The sequence below is a fragment of the Plectropomus leopardus genome, chromosome 1, assembly GCF_008729295.1.
Source record: "Plectropomus leopardus isolate mb chromosome 1, YSFRI_Pleo_2.0, whole genome shotgun sequence".
Lineage (NCBI taxonomy): Eukaryota > Metazoa > Chordata > Actinopteri > Perciformes > Serranidae > Plectropomus > Plectropomus leopardus.
The window spans coordinates 2,556,307-2,577,208 of NC_056463.1; the positions used below are offsets into that span (position 1 = coordinate 2,556,307).

Below are 20,902 nucleotides of genomic sequence, written 5' to 3' on the forward strand. Positions count from 1 at the left end.
GAGGAGAGTACAGGACGAACTGATCTTATATTGGTTAATATAGTAAAATGTACAAATTCCAAGGCAAGAGCCCAGAATGACAATTAATTACAATGTTTGTTTTTTATACTTTGATGGCTGTGGGATAAAAAAATTCAGTTTGAATGGGTTTCAATGACGCATTTTTTGCACTCAGCAGTATGAATGTAACAATTTTGTTCACACAGTGTATTTTAGACTTATTGTGAGCTGAGCTGGAAATTCCAAGATTAAACAAAAATACACAGTCGTGCCAAAATGTATGCCATTTGCATGAACACAAAATTATTTTGAAAAATAAGAATGAAAAGCATGTAAAATGCACCAAAATAGAGCCATTAAAATATTACTATGCGCACTTGTAAGAAGTCTTACCACTGACAGTATTACTTGTGATAGAAGCTGTCACCTCCTTCACTCATCAAGCACAGCGTCACAGCTGATTTCACACCGACGTACAGATGTTTAACACTTGTGTCGTTGTGGATGAGAGGAGTTTGAAGTGTGGCTGTTGTTGTTGTTCGGGGCCGCTGGCCTGTCAGCGAATAGACTCTGAGCACTCCATTGATTCAGTGTCATCACACACAAACACACACAGGAAGAGATCAATGAGGGCGCATCAGCGAATCGATGTCGTGCCCTTGTTATGAATTAGATCCTGCCTTGACACCTCGATGCCTTTTGTGTGCGTTCGATAACTGATCATGATTCGAGCAGATGAATGAATGACCCGTCGAGTCTGATGGTGCAGTTTAACCCCGTTTGACAGTAATTAAAGCTATGTGATGCAAGACTGTCTGTTTTAAAACACGCTGACGGTAAAAGCCAGGCTCAGATTCCTCGTTATATTTGAGTATTTTAGGTGCTTTGTTCCTTGAACGCCTGCAGCTTACAGTCTGACACCTGGTTGCTGCCTTTTTGCTGCATGATGTTTTCAGCTGTTTCTTTTTTTATTTTTTTTTGTATTTTTTTTGTCTTTCCTAGTTTTTTTTTGTATTATATTATTTCAATACCCTGTTTTATGACCAAGGGCTCAGAGAGGTTTCTTAAAAGGCAAAGTTTGAGTGTTTCCAATCAGCAAATAAGTTCATTTTGGCTGCATGTCCTCAGAGTCTGTTTTTAAAATCATCACTTAAATGAAGTGGCCAGATTGTTAGTTCTTTTTTCTTTTCTTTTTTTTTGCTCCTTCTTCTTTTTTATTCCTTCTTCAGTTTCTTGTTGTGGTTTCTTCTGTTTCTTCTTTTCTTTCACTTTTTCTTTTGTTTCTTTTTTGATTTTCTTCTGTTTGCTCCTTTTCCTGCTTTTTCTTTTTCTGTTGGTCTGTCTGTTTGCTTCTCTTGTCTTTTTTCTTCTGTTTGCTCCTCTTTACTTTTTACTTTGTCTGTTCTTTTTTTTAGCTTGTCTTTTATTCATTTTCTTCTTTTTTCTTCTTAGTTTTCTGTCTTTTCTTTTGTTCCTTTTTACAGTTTCATTTAATAATTGAAGTAAACATAATTTTTGTCTTGAATGAAAATATTTCAGGGTTCAACATTTTTATTTGTCACATGGTCATGCAAAATGTGCAATAAAATACAGGGTGGCAACTACACTATCATTAGAATCTGAGTAAAATGCAGAATTTGGAAATTAAGGATAAAATTCAAAGATGATAAAACAATAATATATATGTAACTGAATCATTGTAAACCTGTATTGTAAAGCTTTTTTTTTCATTTAAATGAAATGTTTAAATTTAATGCACCCAGGGCCTGCTGGTTAGTGTGATATCGGGTAGAGTATCTTAATAATGACAAATAATGACAGCCCTGGACTTTCATGACTTTCGTATGTCATTGTGGTAAAATACTGAATAGCAGTATAAGAGCTAGGGGAAGGATTTTTTGGGGAGAAAAGCACTGAATGTATTTGGTCCTTCTGGTCATGGTGCTGCTTATCCGAGCTCGGTCATTATGACTCTTTTATGTCGATACTGAAGCTCATTGGTTTCATCTCAGTGGACTTAATGGCACATCATCAAACCTGAGTTATGATAGCCTCGTCAGTGGATGGTTGAGCTCTGTATGGGACGCAGACTGAAACAGAAATACTAAAGAAAACGTAATAAATGCAGTGATCTAGTTTCATGAGCTCATAATCTCGATAGACTTTAAAATGATACAAAATCAAGCACCCATGTCAGGGTCGTCGCCTTTGTCTTTCTCCACCGTCTCCTCAAAGCTTCAGTCCTGTGTGGTGAGGAAAAACGTGCTCGAAAACAACCCGTTATATCAGGAAAGAAAAGCCCAAAAGATTGTTTTGATATCAAAATTAGGATTCAGTGAAAGCATTTAGCTTTAAGCTGTTCAGGATTAAAGTTTTAGTCGGCAACTGTGACTGTCAGACAGACGAGAGAAAGGACGACTGTCGCCGGAGAATCTGTGTGTGTCACTACACCCTGAGGAAGCAGCTGCACGATGGTGTAGTTTTAATGTTTTTAGCGCGCTGAAATAATGGACTTTTATATTCTCAAAACTGTCTTGGGTACCTGGATCTGGATCATTTATGCCTTTTTTTATGAAATAAAATTATTTGCCTTTTTCTGGTAAATAAGCACTCTAAATTAGGGGTCAACAGATTATCGGCCTGGCTGATTATCGGGCTGATATTTGGCATTTTGCAAATTATCTGTATCTGTGTTTTTATTTGAGTGATTCCCGATAAAATGATTCATTAAAAAGTGCAAAGAAAGTATCTGCATGGGAAGAACTTTTACTTTGTAAAACCTCAGGGAACTTTTTTTAATTCATTCACTTTTGTATTCAAATTTCACTGAACCTTTTTTTTAAATTGCAGGGAACTTTCTGTATATGACAGAAATGTTTTCATTTTATTGTTAATGCATATCAGTTCCAAATATTGGTTATCGGTCTCATTAAATACTAATAATCATTATCTGCATCTTTATCTGTATGGGTATCCCTAAAGCAAAAAAAAAAAACAATATTTGTTGACCTGATTGAACTGAGAAAGCTGCACTCTTCTTCCTTCTTGTTGTTGCTTCTACTTCTTATTCCCACGTATCGATGATGATGTTGTCAGTGCTTCTTCCTCTTCCTCCTCTTGATGTCGTTGCCTCCTCTTTGTCTACCTCTTACAGATGAAATATATGGGTTAGGGAGTGAGTTTTGTGTGAGTTTTGAGACTTAAAGTGATAACACAGTTGGTTATGTGGTGTTTGGAGGCATATATAGGCATCATTAACTGCTACTGAAATAACTGACCGGATCGTTTTAACAGCCAGCATTGATTTGAATGATTTATTTTTATGTGAAATGTGAAATCACCCACAGGGGAAACAGCAAATTTATGTGATGATTTTGTGGTTTTGTCACCACGATGGACCCCTTTCACACAACATGAAGTCATTTTATCCATTTTTATCATAAAAATGTTAATTAGAGAAGCTCTGTATCACAATTTAATATTTTTCCCAAATCATCCCTTGTACCTGATGAATGAAAAATGAAGAGTGGGATCAAAAAGAGGCTTTTATTCTTTTAAGTGTGGCTAGGCGCCTGGATGAGACACGGAGCGATGCGTCCTGCTGTTTCTTTATAATTCATCCAAATTTTGATTAAACCTGAAACTAACACAAAGTAGTCTGTAGAGGTCTAAAAAGTCACTTTCCACCTCTGCAAATGTCCGACAGCCCAACCAAGCTCCAGCGCGGAAATGTCCGACAGCCAGCGAAACAAAGACTGAAACCAAAATTAACCTTATGATGTCTTCATATCTCACTTAGGAGTCAAAGGGAACCTTTGAGCTTGACAGAAATAGTGATTTGATGAATATCGTGATATATATCGATATCGACTGATATGAAAAGAATATTGTGATAAGACTTTTTTCCATATCGCCCAGCCCTACTTTTAAGCAATACGCTTAAGTATTTATGGCGAACAGAGTAATGTCCACAAACGATTGTTGTCTTGACTTGTTCATGTGTTAATTAATGAATAGCACACACTGAACACAACACATCCAGAACAGAGTGTGTATTTTAAGGTGGTGCAATCGAACACCTCCATTAGGACAGAGATTACTGTTGTGTTTACACATTCATATGAACATGTGTTTGTTTTACTCATTGACATCTGTGTGTGTGTGTGTGTGTGTGTGTGTGTGTGTGTGTGTGTGTCTGTGTGTGTGTGTGCGTGTATTTGCATGATTGTGTGCTGTTCTATTTAGTCCAATTCTGTGTGTTTGCTTAATGTTTAATAGTCTTTGTGCCGGAGCCACTTAGCTAAACCAACATTGCCATAATGATAAGCCTCTCCCCATCTCGCCTTTTGCCAGCATTCTGTGTGTGTGTGTGTGTGTGTGTGTGTGTGTGTGTGTGTGTGTGTGTGTGTGTGTGCTTGCTTGCGTGTGTGTGTGTGTGTATTAATGATCCCCTTGTTAAAGTTTAATGTCTCTGTTCCACTGTTGTCAGGGAGATTTACCACTGAGCCCTATGGGAAATGTCTGCCCCACTGCTCCTCGCCTGATGGCAAACACACACTCCCCCACAAACAAACACACACATATACACACTGGGGTTGCACATGAGCATCTGCATGCACAGGATGCATAAATGGCCGTATAAGTCACGTCACCTCTTGTATATCAGTTTCATTACCGCAAGCGAGTCAATGAAGACGGCAAGTGTCCCTGCTCTCTGGAGGGGAAACATGTTTCTGTGTGTGTGTGTGTGTGTGTGTGTGTGTGTGTGTGTGTGTGTGTGTGTGTGTGTGTGTGTGTGCTGTACTTCACACATGGATTACTCCGGCACTAGGTCAAGTGCGTTGTTGTCTCCTCATTCCTGTGTGTCTTTGTGCTTGAGCCACTCCATCCACAGACAGAAGCAGTGTATTTTTATATACTGAAGACTACCAGCTCTCTGCTGTATCAGCTGAATGTGGTGTCACAGTTTATTTAGACTAAGACTGTGATCTTAACTCAGAATAAAAAGCCTCATGTCTGAGGGTGAAAGCAGACGATATAGTTAACATGTATCGTTAATTTTAATTCTTGTCATTTCAGTTTTTTCACTGTTTGCTAAAGTAGGGTTGTTTTTGGTGTGGTTATCCACGATCCATTTCACGTAATATGGATAAAGCCAGTCAAAAATTCAAAGTCAGGTGTCAGTTGATGCCAATTTAACATGACAAATTAAAATCCCTCAAAGCTCCTTTCAATGGGGTGCGTTCAGAAACACTCACTCTGGGTGCCAGAGCAGAGCATCAAATTGGATTTACGAACGCAGCCAGAGTTCAAAGGGCTGGAACAGATAGAGCTGCACCACGCCGACCCCGCTTTGCTCCATGGCTGTCGTCATGGAGACGAGAGACAGTTGGCAATGGTTGGGATCCAGGGAGGTGTCAATCAAAACGTTATCTGCCCACACGGTCTGGAGAAATGCTGTTAATATACATTACTCACATTCGAGTGTTTCTCCATACTGATCATGGAGAAATTCCTTCACTGTAAGAAATGCTTTGAGCCAGTATGTAGGGCTGCACAATTTATCAAATTATTGTCGAAAAGTGTAATATCCAAATCCCAGGAGACGCAATTACTTTTGATCAAGGTAAAATGTGTCACAGTATACAAATAAACATTGTGGTATGAGAGAGGTGTCCCGGCGTACGAATAGAGTCCACTCATGAAGTAACATGCTTCGTACAGAACCCAGCAAAAATCACATCATCATCATCATCATCATCATCATCATCATTTTCAGTTCAACTTTTAGTGAACTTTGACTTCTGAAGTCACAACCTCAACCAATAGTAGAGGAGCAAAAAGGAACCATTAGACAGAGATCATGCAGTAAGGTTCCCGTTTTGTATCGGCCCTGCTTTTTTAAACAGAACTAAATGACAGCCGCATTATTGTGCTTCAGTGTGTGATTATACACTGCATCACACAAGCAAAGGAGGCGTGACGTTTAACTCACGAGCATCCCATCGAGCATGACAAAAAACGCAGAAATCAGCAGTGATTTCTAAACAACAACAAAGACATGACATGTCAGTCACAATCGTTTACCGTCTCTGTTATATGGCAGCCGATCTCGTCCTCTATTCAGAGGGTAAGGAGCTCCTGAATGTCATTATTTTCCTAATTTGCGGACATTTATGATCGCTGTTCTTCCTTGAATCAGCTGCTATGCTGACAGCATGTGGGTCACACACATAAACACGTCATCAAAACATCACACTCGTGCTGCCCAAGGTCACATCTTTTCGGCTTTACCTTTTAAACAGACCTTGAGACCTCAGGGCTCTTACTACCTCCATTCCTGGCGACATCACTCTGCCCCCCTATCCATGATCGGACATCATATACAGGACAGCGAGGCGGCAAAACAGTGTGATATTGGACATTTGACATTTACGGATAGTGTAAATGCAGCTATTGATTGTTGCTGTGTTTGACCAGCTGATTCTGCACGATAAATACAAACTGCCCCACATGAGAGATGCTGCCTGGCCTGCAGCGAGTTGGGAGACAGACATGAAAATGTAAGAAAATGGAAAATGTACCAATACCACCGAGGCTGCCCACATTCAGCGTGAATGTCGCCTCTGCAGACAATGGTCACTGGTGTGTATTCGCTCATGTGTGACCGCTCCATAAATCAACCTCTGACCTCTTCTGTATCCAGAAAGGCAGCCCCCCGGCGGCATTATAGTGACGCTGCTCCTGCATAAGTGTCAAAAGGAGGAATAGTGATGAGATGGTGTTGAAATAGGACAAAAGGCTGCATTAAATTGCGTGGAAGTGCAGAATTTCTGACTGACACCTTGCTTCACACATTTGATTTTCGACATAAAACAAGGATGTATGCGGCTTCAGCGTATGAGGACAAATGAGGACCGGGTCCGTGTTTGCACAGAGGTGTTGAAACTGTAACATTGTGTCTACAGCAGCGTTGCATCATAACAAATGCTGAAAGGAAAGGATGAAGAGATCAGGGTGTTTGAAATGGAAATTTAACTCGATGGAAGCAGGGAATAAACAGTGTGGCATCATGGGTAAGCGGGCTCTGATTAGAGAACAGATTAAACCTCATACATTTTTATTTCCCGGATACCGTACCCGCTAATAGAGGCTGCCTCCTGTGATATCCTTTGTACAGCTTTATGCCATAGTACTACACACTCACAAGCTCACACGTGTGCTAAATTACTCAAATACACACAAACAAAGAAAGGTTAATGTAAACAGACATACTGTACGTGAGAGCACGACGTCACAAGCAGCCATCCCACAAACTTGCCCTCAGTAATGGTGCGCGCCACCAGCATGAATAATGCACGATAATGTTGGGCTCCTCACTCTTCAATGAATAATATATCTACTGTATATATCCATCTCTGCCTCTCTCTCTAACTGTCTCTTTGTCTGCATGTTTCTTAGAGATGCCGCAGAGGGAGACGAGGAAAGACCCGTCTGGTAAAGAGTGAATAAAAATAAAAAAAACACAAGAAGGAGAGAAACAAATCCAACAGAGGACAAAAAAAAAGAAAAGAGGAGGAGGAGAAAAAGGAGGGTGTGCACGATGTGAAGAGCTCCATGAAAGTGGAGTTGAGGATAAACAGAAAAAGGAAGAAAAATACACACAAGAGAAAGACGGGACTGAAAGTGAAAGAGGGGAAGCCACACGGGACGCTGGGAGCTTTGGAGACGTAGGAAGGGAAAGCGAGGGACTGGTCGAGGGAGGGACGAAACATCTGGATGGTCTCCACAGAGACGGCCAGCAGGTTACCCCCCCTCCGAAGATGGCCTCCAACTTCAATGACATCGTCAAGCAGGGCTACGTACGCATGCGCAGCCGCAAGCTGGGGGTGAGTGTTACAATGTGTGTGTGTGTGTGTGTGTGTGTGTGTGTGTGTGTGTGTGTGTGCGCGCGCTCCCTTTGTTCCATTCATGTTTTATCGCACCCATCACAGAAGGACACATTTAACGGGCTATTCATTGTTTTCAAAAGACTCCTTTGATTTGTGTCTGCTCCTGCAGTGTGACGGAGGCCACTGATCTGTCGCGTGTAATTCTTTGTAGCAGAGTGATCAGACTTTTTATTCTGATAACTGTCATACGTTACCAACAGTCGAAGGCAGTCCCCATTGACATCTATTATATTTATTAGGGGTCCGATATTGTTTTTTAGGGCCAATAGTGATTCAGATTATTAATAGTTAATGCGACCGATAACCGATATGTGGAACTGATATACATTTAAAATAAAAATAAAAATAATTGTCAGTATTTAGAATTTTAAAAATAACAAACCAAACACAAAACTTTGTTTAAATGCAAATGTTTGATCCGAACTGAAACTTTCAACATCATATACAGCAAGTTCCCTGCAACTTTTTTTTTAAAGTCAAGTGAAAATTTAAATAGAAAATGAATAAATAAAAATAGCTCTCTGAGGTTTTGCAAAGTAAATGTTCCTCCCATGCTGACACTTTCTTTGTACTTTGTAATTAATTAATTTTACCAGTGATCATTGAAATAAAACGCTGATACAGATTATTGGCAAAATAACGGCTCCAATAATCAGCCCGGCCGATTACCGGTCGACTCCTAATATTTATATTTCAGCCATTATGTGCAGCAAAAACTCCACTATTTTAACACTCATTGTTGTCCACTAGAGGTCAACTAATTGTGTGTGTGTTTTTTAAAGGCTGATATAATATCAATAGTTTGGAGCAAATAGCTAATAAATTGGCCGATGTCCCTCCAGTTCCCAAAATTTTGACAGTGTCGTAAATGAACTGAACATCTAAGTCAAAGTAATAAACAACTAAATAATATATAAATCTGGAAGTGAAGAATAATAAATAAATGATTCTGGAACTGAACATCACACTTACCATAAATAATTTAGGTGAGAGAGATTTTTATCTTTTTAGCTGTTAATTTTTTTACCGTGACAGTATCCAACGTTTTGTTAAACATGAAAAGGTTTGAAAGTTGGTACGTTATTAGCTCTGTGTAAAAGAGTATTCCACTGATTTATGGCTACAAAATGAGTGAGTTTTAAGAAGGCTCAGAAAACAAAGCATGAAAAAGAGGATATACATTAAATAAAAACAGATAGATAAAATTGCATTGTACAAATCATACCTCCCTATCACCCAAAAGCTTTTTGACAGTTTTTGGGAGTATTTCATCATTTCTGTTAACACCAAATTCGCAAGTCTTTTACCAGAGTATCTAAAAAAAAAGGGTCTCCAAGTTTGTTTTTTAAAAATCATCAACTTTACACTTAAATCTGCGTGTAAGATACTGCATTGGCAAGAGGTCAAACATCAGTTTATGCCATCCGAGGATAGTTGGTGGTGTGTCATTGATCCATCTAAATAATATATTTTTCTGAACAGCAAATGTAGGGATACTAAGGAAAGGCAAGGCAGCTTTATTTGATTAGAACATTTTGTACAACAGGGCAAAAAAAACATAAAAACCTTATAAACGATACAGATTTACAATGAAAGAGATAAGATATACAAGGTAATATCTATTACTAAATGATTGAAAAAAATCACTATTAAAAATAACAATAGTAAAAAAATGTAAACAACCTTCTTCGCTTGCCCAGGTTTTGACAAATGAAACCAAAAATATTTTCTCTGAATTTGGAGTGAACCGACCCTTTAAAATAAAATAACGATGAATAGAAGTAGGATAATGATATTGTTGTCTTGAAACAAGGCTGAATACAGCCTCAGTCCACTAGAAATCAAAATAGTCTTTAAACAGTTTGATTTATTTCAGCTGCAGGCAGATTTGTTTTAGCAGGATGGTTCTGTTGGCTTGTAAAAGCTAAGCTTTTAATATTTAGTACGTTCTGAAATGACCTTTTGATGTGCATGCTGTATGACCTCTTGTTATACACTCTGAATGTCTCCACAATCTGCTCTGTGTACATTTCTGCCCGTGGCTCGAGCTGCATGGGGAATGCTAATTTCTCCAAGCATGAGTCACATTCGGATGGCGTAGGCAGCGGAATTCAACTTCGCATGACTCATATTATGGAAACGAACACAAATCAATTTCAGCCAGGTTCTGTTCAACAGCTCACTTCAAATAATGGTCTCCTCTGCTATCGCCGCCTGCACAGCCGAGCGAACGGCGCTGTTTAGCTCTCTGAGGGGACTGATGGCATTCCCATTCCTGCAGGAACTGACTGCTTAGGATATTACCAAAATAAAGTTTCTTTTCAGAAGTTTTAGCTCGGTTAATGGCTTATGTAAAGAAAAAATGTGGCCTGTGGGAAATAATGTTTTTTGCCTTTTAGTGCTCGACCTACACTGACCACTCTGTTTATTCTGAAAGTGGCTTGTGTACTAACGTGTGCAAGAGAAAGAGAGAATGCGTGTGTGTGTTTTTAACCTTGCTTTTGCTGACTGATTCAAACCGTATCACTGGAATAGCTACAAGAAGTTAGTGTGTGTGTGTGTGTGTGTGTGTGTGTGTGTGTGTGTGTGTGTGTGTGTGTGTGTGTGTGTGGGCAGTGGTAGTTTGTCAGTGTCTGTCTCCTTGATCCAGTGTGAAATATAGAAGGTAGTAGAAGGCAGAAGGTAGATTTATAAGTCATTTTTTAAACAAAGTTTGAAAAATGAAATTACATTTGTCCTCGATCCTGCTACAGTTGAAGGATGAGTTGATTAAAATCAGCAGCTACCATGAAGATTCCGTACGGTTGTTTCGACATGTTGCTGCTGGTGGCATCGTTCAATTCCTGCAGTGCATTTTTTTAAACATGCATCGGAGTCTTGTGTCCTGTCGGCTCTGAACAAGGTCCGCCCATCTAGTGCAACGGTTTGATCCAGGATGTTAGGGGTTAACCATGTCTCTGTGAAGATGTGTGCAGCAATCTCTGATTACCTGTTGCTAAGTGGGCCTCAATCACATCTTATCCACTTTATTCTCCTGAGATCGGACATTACACAGAAGACAGCTTGGTAGAGGAACAGCTCTCGGTCCAAGTCGGGTCAGCCTCGCCCTGATGCTGGCTCTCCTTCCTCTCTTCATCTTTCAGTTTTGTTTCTCCCCTCTGGTCTGACTGGCAGTCTGCAAACCGCACACAACTTTTCCCGATGTTTTAGATGTGCTTCTCTATCGTTGAAAAATCGTGCTTCTGCAGAAGGGGCCATGGAGTTGAAAAAATAGAAAAATGTAGCAAAAAATAGCAAAGATTTGAGGAGCTACTGGCTGCTGCATCTACATGCACTGCCGTCGTCATATCCAGTATCTCAACAGCTATTAATGGACTGCCATTAAGCTTCTTACACTCATTTATTTTCTCCAGGAAAGGAATCCTTATGATTTTGGGGACTCAGCGTGAAGGTCATTTTTATGTAACCACACTTGCAATAGCAGAGGCTGAAGGCATTATGTTTTCAGGTTGTCCGTCCATACGTCTGGCACATTATTGTGAATGCGATAAATCTCTCAAGAACGCCTCAACAATGAGCTGGTTGGATTTTGGTGGTCACAGATCAAGGCCCCTCTTACCTTATTCTTATGAACACAATATTTCTTGAGGGAATTTTTTTTTTAAATTTAGCACAAATGTTCAAATGGACTCAAGGATGAGCTGCTTTGGTTTTGGTGGTCACAGGTCAAGGTGACTTTTCTTTTGTCTCATTCTTGTGAAAGCAATATCTCAAGAACACATTGAAGGCATTACTTGACACTCACTCTGACTCAACAGTGAGCTGATTAGAATCTGATGGTTGAAGGTCAAAGGTCAAGGTCACGGTGACCTCATAAAACATGTTTGGAGCCATACCTCAGAAACCTTGGGTGCCCACATTGAAACTGTGCTGATTTTATAGATCTTCTGTGCTGCCGGAGGGAAGATGTGTTTGAAGCCTCCATGTTTTCACAGACATGGATGTAAAGTGTGAAACTTCAGACCACTGCGTGGAGTGTGGCAGTGGTTCCAGTTTCTTACAGCAACACTATGAAGCTCACAATCATGGTCTTTAAAAAAAGCCTTGACCTCTGATATTGGTTGCCGTGAACAGTTGCACAGGTATTCCAGGTCGCCAGAGAATGAGTTTTAATGACTGTATTGAATGTTTTCAAACCATTTTGTATTGTATTGAAAGACGCTTTTGTATTCGAGACAATGAACCTCATACAAAAACCACTCTAAACCACTCCAAAAGATTCATGCTTAAGAGGAGCATATGAGTGATTTAAGAGAACCTGCTGCATAGACCAATTTTCTTCTATTTTAAATTTTAGATTTGGCTGTCTGAGTGCAGCTCTGCAAAAGAGATATAGCAATTTTTCTCTTTTTTTTGGCCTCAAATGGAGCACAGCAGGTGGCCTTTCATAGCAATTTATAGGTGTAATTATGCTGTTGATGAACCTACTAAGTAACAAGTAGTATTTATCAAGTTAAGGGAGCATGTTTGTTATAATGTTTACAGTTTCAAGAAATCAAACTTTATTTTTGAAACTGTTTATGTATTCATGGACTTTCCAGCCCTCATTTGTGATTGAAAGTTGAGGTGCTGAACTAAAAAGAAAAAACATCACCTCCAGCTCTCTCTTTGAGGCAACATTGCAGGCCACGGCCGGGAGCCTTGCTCTTTATGAAGTCGTGGAGTTTTCAGAGCTTTCCAGCTCTGGGACTCACTGCTGAGCTGCATCCCTGAGCTCGTGAGGCCACAGTCCTATTTTTTGAGTCCCTCCTGTGTTTCCTCGCACTGCATGTCCTCTCCTGACCCAGGCTTTGGATCAGAAATTGTCTGGCCCTGATACAGAGAATGATGAAGTGTCCTTCATCATGACGTTGACGGATGCAGGTCTAAGAATGTCTCCTTTTGTTCATTTGCCCATTTTCATCTGGCTTTTCCATTAGAAGTGATCACATTTACATGAGTTGTAGGAGCTCTGAAATTGGCCCATGAAATGAGCAACAAATACAGGCAACACATGAGCATGAAGGTGGTATTGATTGGCCTGGTTAACAGTGATTTTATTTAAAAATAATTCACAAAACCATTTCATGAACTCATTCATATTTACAGTTCAATTGAGCCCGTTGTAGAAATAACTGGACCGAAGCAAATCTGGCTTTTACAGGGTCTCTCTTTCTCTCTTTGGGAATCTTTTCGTGTTTTGTTTTGAACACTAACTGCTCTCGTTTTCTGTCCCCGTCTTATTTTCCCCCTCTCTCTCACACTGCCCTCGTCATTTAATTGCTCTGTGTCTTCTTTTTCTCCCTCTGCGGTTTTCTGCCCAGAGCACTGATTCTTCACGTCTCATTCTTCCTTTTCTGCCTCATTATCTGTGTCCTTCCATTGCTTTCTTTCTGTGTCATCTTTTTCTCTCCCTCTTTTTGCCCTTTTTTCATTTGGAATCCATTTCTCCCTGTTTTGTCATATATGTTATGATGTGTAGTGTGAAGCAGAGATCATTTGGCATCAGTGAAATACATCTGGTGTGTTTTGGATATGAAACGCTCCCTACTGGTTTTACATGAATAAAAAAAGCAGTCTGTAATTCAGTTTTCTTTGTTATATTTAACAAATGTGGATTTTATATTCCATGTTAAGTCCAATATTCTCTCTCTTTTCTTTAGCTCTGGTTTGGGCTTCACCCACTCCTGAGGGAAATATCAGGCTCTTTAGTTTCTTAATGCTCCGCTATGTTCACCAGCTGTTAGCTACCTGTGTCCGTCTGCTGTTTGCTGCTGGGTGGGCTGTGCACAGTGGGTTTATCAGAGCTTTTTCATTGAAACCAGCAGCGAAGGTTGATGAGAGCAGCAAGAGTGAATGAAAAGCCTAAATAATTAGCTTAACAGACATGCAAAGTAGTAAGGGTAAAAAAGGTGACAAAGATTTAGATTCAAAACTGCAAAGTTTCCTGAGAGGTGACAAGGTTGCATACCTGGCTGAGAAAAGTTAAAAAAATCAGTTCTCATTTGCCAAACAGTCGCTGTGTTTGTCTTGTGCCTGCTCTGTAACTTAGGTTTGTGGTAGATGGTCTCTAGCCTGCTTTTTAAGCCTGCACAACAGAAAAACATGGGCCACAGCCATCGATGAATGTCTTATTTGCTGATAAGCCAATGACAGTCAACAAGACAAATATGGTCTGATACCATATCGGTGCATCTTATTGGTAAATATTCATGAGTGCAGCTTTACAATGGAAAACAGTCTGTTTTTTTCCAGCTTTTGTTTTTCAATCGGTGGTACATTCAAGTTCAGGAAAGCATCAACAAAGTAACAATAAATCTCAGTGAGACTCTGGAGGGTGAGGGGCTTTGGTTGGTGAGTTAACAGAGTGCAGGAGAAAACCCAGTCGAGGCACAGGGGTAGAGAGGAGGGCACGAGTACAAAGAGAGGTAAAACCAGAGTTATCTGCATCCTGAGGGCAGCGAGGACTTGCACAGCTGAGGTCCTCCTCAAGGCTGCATAGATTCACTACCAAAGTCATGCTTAATTTATCTCAACAGGGACAGCAAAGCCCAAGGAAAAAGCCCCAGACATGCAAAATCCCAGCGCACACTGACTTAAACTAACCTCGCATGCACTGATGTACCCACTGAGCCCTGGTGTTCCCACGCAACGGCCTGTTTTTCGTTTCCTGCTTTAGCACCACTGAAGTCCTCTGAGCATAATGAACTATTGTATTGATGAGATTGATATTGATCAACCTCTGGGGCATGGGACAAGGGTTTCAAACCCCCACACCCTCCTTAAATCAACTTCCCACTGATAAGTCAATGCACTCCGATGGTTAATAAGCAAGTCTAAAAGCACATGTGAGATGTGTGCGCACCATCTGTCCATATGCTTTGTTGTGCTGTTTGGGTGGGAGGAAACAAATGCTTGTGTAGTTTTACCCCACATTCTGCATGTAGCAGTAAAGTACATTTTCCATCCTTCAAATGCGTTCACACACTGAAGCGTTGGATACGTTCCAGACTTTGAGATTAGCAGGATAAACACTCCTTAGACTGGAGTGTTTGAATATTGAGAGAGCTGTAGTTAATGCATTACACCAGAACTCAACATATTCTGGAGAGAAGAGCAGTGATACTCAATGTTTGGCCCCCAATAGGGTGCTGTGCGGCCCCCCAACCACTCTGTAACTCACAATAGAAATAATGATTTACACTGGTAATTGTTTATTGGTTTTTAGTATGCATAAGGTGCCAGCGTGCATAAAACAGCATCAAAATAGAGCTTGTTGATGAAAAAAAGCGTCAGTGAAAGATCCCGACAGGGGTGTGAAGGATCCTTCACTGAGAAATGTCCTAAAATCAGGGAAACATCAGAAAACCCTAGAAACAGCCAAAAATCCTAGAAATACGCCAAAATCCTCGAAACTTTCTAAAATCCCAGAAATGTCCTGCAATCCTAGAAAACATCCTAAAATTGGAAAAGGTCCTAGAAATGTCCCAAAAATTCTAGAAAAGTACTAAAACCGTAAAAATGTCCTAAAATCCCAGAAACGTCCTAAAACCAGAGAAACGTTTTAAAATCCTAGAAACATCCTAAAATCCCGTAAATGTCCTAAAATCGTAGAAACACGTGTGGGGCTGCTGTGACTGGCCCCTGGCCTCCTATTTTTTTGCAAAAGTGTGGCCCCTAATAAAAACAAGCCCTGGACTAGCACGTTCTGAATAATGCAAAAACGATCACTTCTACTTTATGTTTCCAACACTTAACTTCTTCTTCTTCTTCTTCTTCTTCTTCTTCTTCTTCTTCTTCTTCTTCTTCTTCTTCTTCTTCTTCTTCTTCTTCTTCTTCTAACACCTTTCAGATCTGACTCCGCGGCAGATACGTTATTTGTAAAAACAAACTGTAAATTATTCACTTCGATTAATAGAGGACGGAAACACTTTCCTCGGTGCCCTGGAGTCCTGGAAGAGTCTCAGCGTTGAAATGAAATGTGACGTTGCCCTGAGCAAACTTAGAGGCGACACATGCGTAGGTGAGAGCTCAGCCAACGTGCAGGATATATCACTTCAGACGCCGCCTCTGATCTCTGCTTATCCAGAACAGATACCTGTGAGACAATAAGACGAGTTTCACAGTCGTACACACTGGAGACTGTTTCCATTAAAATCCCTTCAGCTGTCTGTAAAAACACTGAATGAGCGGGTTTGATTTAAGGGCTTCAGAGACACATGAGGCACCTTTGGTTACTTTAGATGTATATACAGTTCTCAGCTTTCTTTCTGATTTTGTTCTCACTTTGGATGAATTATTTTGAAGGACAAAGTGGGTTAGCACTAGTTTGTCACAGTGATGAGACTGTTCAGGGTGTTCATCTCTCTGTTCCTGATCTGATCGCCATATCCCAGCGATCTTTTTTATAAATGCACCTGATCAGCGCCTGAAGGAGGACACTGAGGCGCACATTGTGCTTTATGTATCATTATTATCATTATTACTGTTATTATGTAGTTTTATAACACGCTGTGGAAACCGCACACACCACTGTACATAGTATGCTGCTGCTAAATGGCCCTCTCTGTCTGTCCGCAGACAGAGCTTAGGCTGGTTATTTGTGTACGCGCGTAAAAAACCAAAATCAATATGACCTGGGCTCTCAGGCTATTCTCTTGATGTCGGTTTCCAAGGTACGCCAAGAACTTGGCAAAAAAGCTTTTAAAAATGTCGCCCCGTCTTTTTAAATCAGCCTACAGAAGGAGCTGAAATTGTCTGATCTGATCACTATCAGGGGAGTTGAACTTTGTGTTGAAGACTGAGAAATAGCAGTCTTGGTCAATGTGATTGCTTCGCTGTTTCTCACTGAAATTGGAAATTGCACATATTAATGTAATTGCCTGTTTTGTGTTGCATTTAACTGGATGTTTGCTCTTTGTAATGTATGATCGTTGTATTTGCCTGTTTTCGTTGTTGTAACTTTGGTTTATGCTGCTCATACTTTTAAGTGGTTAAAAAAAGTATATCTATACAAACTAATGTTCTTAAATTACACCCGGCCTTTTTATCGTGTGTGTAAGCTTCTATGGTGCGAAGCAGAAAAGAATCTGTGAAGGCCACTTGTGACAGGACAGCTATGTTTTTTGGGAGTTGACCAAATTTGGTAAAAAGCGGTTTGAGTATCTTCAGTGTGGATTTGCATAAATGTTTTCCTGTTAGATGAACCGCTGAACCTTTTCTTCTGCAGATAAAGAGCGTTTGTTTCATGGGGTTGGAAATGTTAGCGGATACAAAGTCATGATAGGTGGATTATAATATCTGCAACACAGAATAGTAATAGTTACTTAAAAGTGACTAGTAATTACTTACTTAAATGAAGTATTTAATGGTGTATCAGCTATAGGAAGGAAGCATGCTGCTAGCATTAACCAGAAGGGTCGGGGCAAAAACACTAAAACGCTAATATGGCTTCAACAAATAATTTGTCATGTGACTATGCAAGATAGTCAGGACGTGCTTTAGAAAACCTTTTTCATGGGATAGCGATAGTGTCGGTCTGTTTGTGTGCAGAATGAGAGTGATGTCCGGAAATGTATCTATTATTTTATTTATTTATGTTTTAATTGTGTGCGTGTGTCCTTTTTTTATCATTCTGTGCCCCCTCTTTTAAACATTTTTGAGGGAGCATGACCACAGCGTACTTGAAACTCATCATGAGCTATTTTTAGATATACTTGTTTGTTGTTTGCAGACCTGTCCTGCTGCACACCGAGAGTGTGATGCAGTAATTGACTGTGGTATTTATATTTCAGTAGTGGTCTTAATTAATAATCCTGCTGGTGCTGGTTTTGGTACTGTTTTGTGATTTTTTTAACAATACCCAGCTGTAGTCTCAAAGGGATGATCTTAGGTTGCTGTCCACGACCATCTCTTGACTATAAACTGCTCATTTCAATGAGCCTCATTGAGCCTTAATTTAATCAAGTGGAAACAAAACAGAATTTAGTGATGCTGCACACTTTAATATGTTTGTGGGTCTTTATTTTTGCTTTATCTGAGGCCTAGTCCACACATATATGGGTTTTTTTTTTAAGATTTTCAAACCAATCACATGAAGTGTATCATTTTTTGTGTTGCTTAATTGGCTAAACTGGTGAACTAGTCGCCTTTTCGTGCATTTGCAGTCAAACTGTGGAGAGAGCATTTCTCAAAAAGGTGCATAAAATTACAGAAGTATTCAAAATATTCAGTTATAAAATCAAGAAAAGTGTCCGTTCACTCATTTGTAATAATAATTAAAAAGAATTGTTGATACGTGTAAAAACGATAGTGTTTTTAATTACCTAATCAAAACGTTTTGCCAATTTAAACTAATATCACTATTTAAAATGCCTTCATGCTAAATACAGAAACTTGTGTTTGCATCAGTCTGTGCACTTGAAGAAATCTTTTTTACAGTTGAGTCCAATCTCACACTCAGCCGGCCACATCCTGGTTTCTCTCTTCACTCCGAAGAACCTGGAAATGTGTTTTATATGCCTTGAAGGCATCATTATGTAAGCAGCCCTCTGAGACTAAAAGGGTTAGCCTGCACTATCGAGTCTGAGCTCCCTGATCTGGCATTCAGCTTCACCTCTCCTCTCAGCACCGCTCTCTGGCTGCCGGCGCTTTGACCTCCCTGCTCCTCCACGTACAATATCCTCCTCCGCTCCTGCCGAGCACGCTGCTGCTGCTTCTCCTTCTCCCCATCCAGCGCCACTTTTCTCTGGTTTTAGAGACTGTACCATGCTATCAAGGGGCAGATTGAGGTTGCTCAGTCTGGACAGATGCAGTTTTAGACTTTATCATGATGCACATGAGAATACACTAGAATACAGTATCCTTTCTCTTGTTTCTTTACTCTTTTTTGAGACATTTGCAAAAATTAAACGATTATTGCAAATTCAAATAATTGCTAAGTCTCAAATAACAAAAACAGACTGGTTGCTCATAAAAGCCAGTTAAATAAAACATTTTAGGGGTCTGTGTTACAATAGGAAATGCAGAAGACAAGAAAATGTCCAACTTAAATCTGATAAAATACAGAATAAAGCCAGATGTCTCTATATGAGCCTGCTTTTATGGCATATGTCTTCTCTCTAAATTCAGAGGGTTTTGTGGTTTTTCTCAGCTGCTTGTCAACTGCAGCACATTTAGAGAAATGGTGGCTTGCTGTTTTTTTTGGGGGTTTTTTCAGCATGACAGGCACGGTTATTAGCAGAAATAGGCAGTGAAAAATTGTTTCAATAATTATATTGACTCTATGGCACCTTTTCCTACAGTTTCAATATCTTTATCTGTTACAGAGATGAGGAAATACAAATGTATCTGTTTTCCTCAAACTTTACTGTTGCCACTTCAAAATAAAAGCCCTACAACTTTTCTGTGGACAGAATCACCTCAGTTGTTGACACAAGGTATTTTATTGTGAAACATTTGCAGGACTGTGTTGCTGACAATGCAGGAGCTTGCACGTCTTTATAATTTAGTGGAATATATGCTTATAATTGTGGAAATACAGCAGTCTTAGCGGCCGGCAGTCCTGCAGAAGCGTGGCGGCAACAAAGCTGCTACTGTCAACATCGCAAGCATGCAAGATGCAAACTTCAGCGAGGTTACCGTCAGGCGCTCCTCACGCATGCAGTGTGTTCCAAGGAAATGTTTCGTAGAAATGGTCAAATTTAGTGAAAGAAGGGAAAAAATAATATCTGCTTATCTCTGTCGGCTTGACTTGAGGCATGCCAGATGCTGTGTCTATGACACACTACACAGGATAAAAACAAAGAAAAACAAGCATTTGTCACACCCGATGCTCATTATTGTTCCCAAAAGCCCACTTCTGACTTCTTGGGCCATTATTGTGTTGAGAGATATCGTGCAGCCTGATCTTTGAATAAGATGCAGAATGACTCATTTTCTATTAAGACACTACACAGAATAAAGCGGCACTCATTATCAGCAGTGCCAAGTTCTCAAGCTGATGCAGCTGCGTTTCCCACAGACTTATAATCTGTGTAGCGGTAGCTCCTCTGTATGCGTTGCTCTTTTTCATTCTCTGTCTCCTCTTTAAATCTGCACGTCTTTGCTGGTCCATGAACGCAGCAGCACAGCAGTTTGAGGAGTTTGAGTCGCAGGGTGGATAGTTGAGCTGTCGATCCAGGCATAGCCGATCAGATCAGATCGTTGGATGAGAGAGGGGCAGCTGCAGCAGAGGCGAGTGCCTGTGTGAACACAAACTTTTAGACCCAGCTCAATAAATGGTTAAGTTTCACTTTCACTGCTGCTCCATCTCTGCCCCGAGTGCGCTCTGCACTCCGACAGTGTGATGCATAAATAACCAAACGGCACATACTGTATATATTCCTTTAGCACTCTATTATTTAACAATTTGTTCATTGCTCAGAACCTGAGGATTTATGCCAGGAATAAAACAAATCGAGAAGGTGTCTTTTTATGATATATAATTATCATCAGGATGCTGCTGGATGGAGTTCAGCTTTACTGTCTCTGATAACGTCTTGTTTGGGTGCATGAAAAATAAATGCCGGTGGTACTGTTTTCCAGTGAGTTTTGCTGAAATGCCAAACCTTCACTTTATGATTTACATACTGAAGTTTGGAACGACTTTGACGTCAGCTGATACATGTTGAAACAAATTATACAGAGAAAAGCCCGTTTGAGCACACAACCTGCTGTGTAAAATAGTTAAAACGCCCTCATGCAGAGAGTTTATGTGCACTACACTTGTACTTCTGACTTTTTCCATCAGGCATCGACACTTTATGCACCATAAAACTTTGTCAGCTCAGCAAGTGGTAGTTTGCGTGGAGAGAAAGATGGACTCATGAGATGTGATGAAGTTACGACCCCACTGACATGCACACGCACAC

General features: G+C 40.1%; 1 protein-coding gene across 1 annotated transcript in view; it reads left to right on the forward strand.

Annotated features, from left to right (window-relative positions):
• Positions 1 to 20,902, forward strand: part of dok4 (docking protein 4) — a 69,267-nt gene that overhangs the window by 28,191 nt on the left and 20,174 nt on the right. The window contains exon 3 of the mRNA XM_042487303.1: positions 7,462 to 7,889. Coding sequence (XP_042343237.1) covers positions 7,824 to 7,889 — 66 coding nt within the window. The 5' untranslated portion in view covers positions 7,462 to 7,823. The remainder of the gene's footprint in view (positions 1 to 7,461; positions 7,890 to 20,902) is intronic.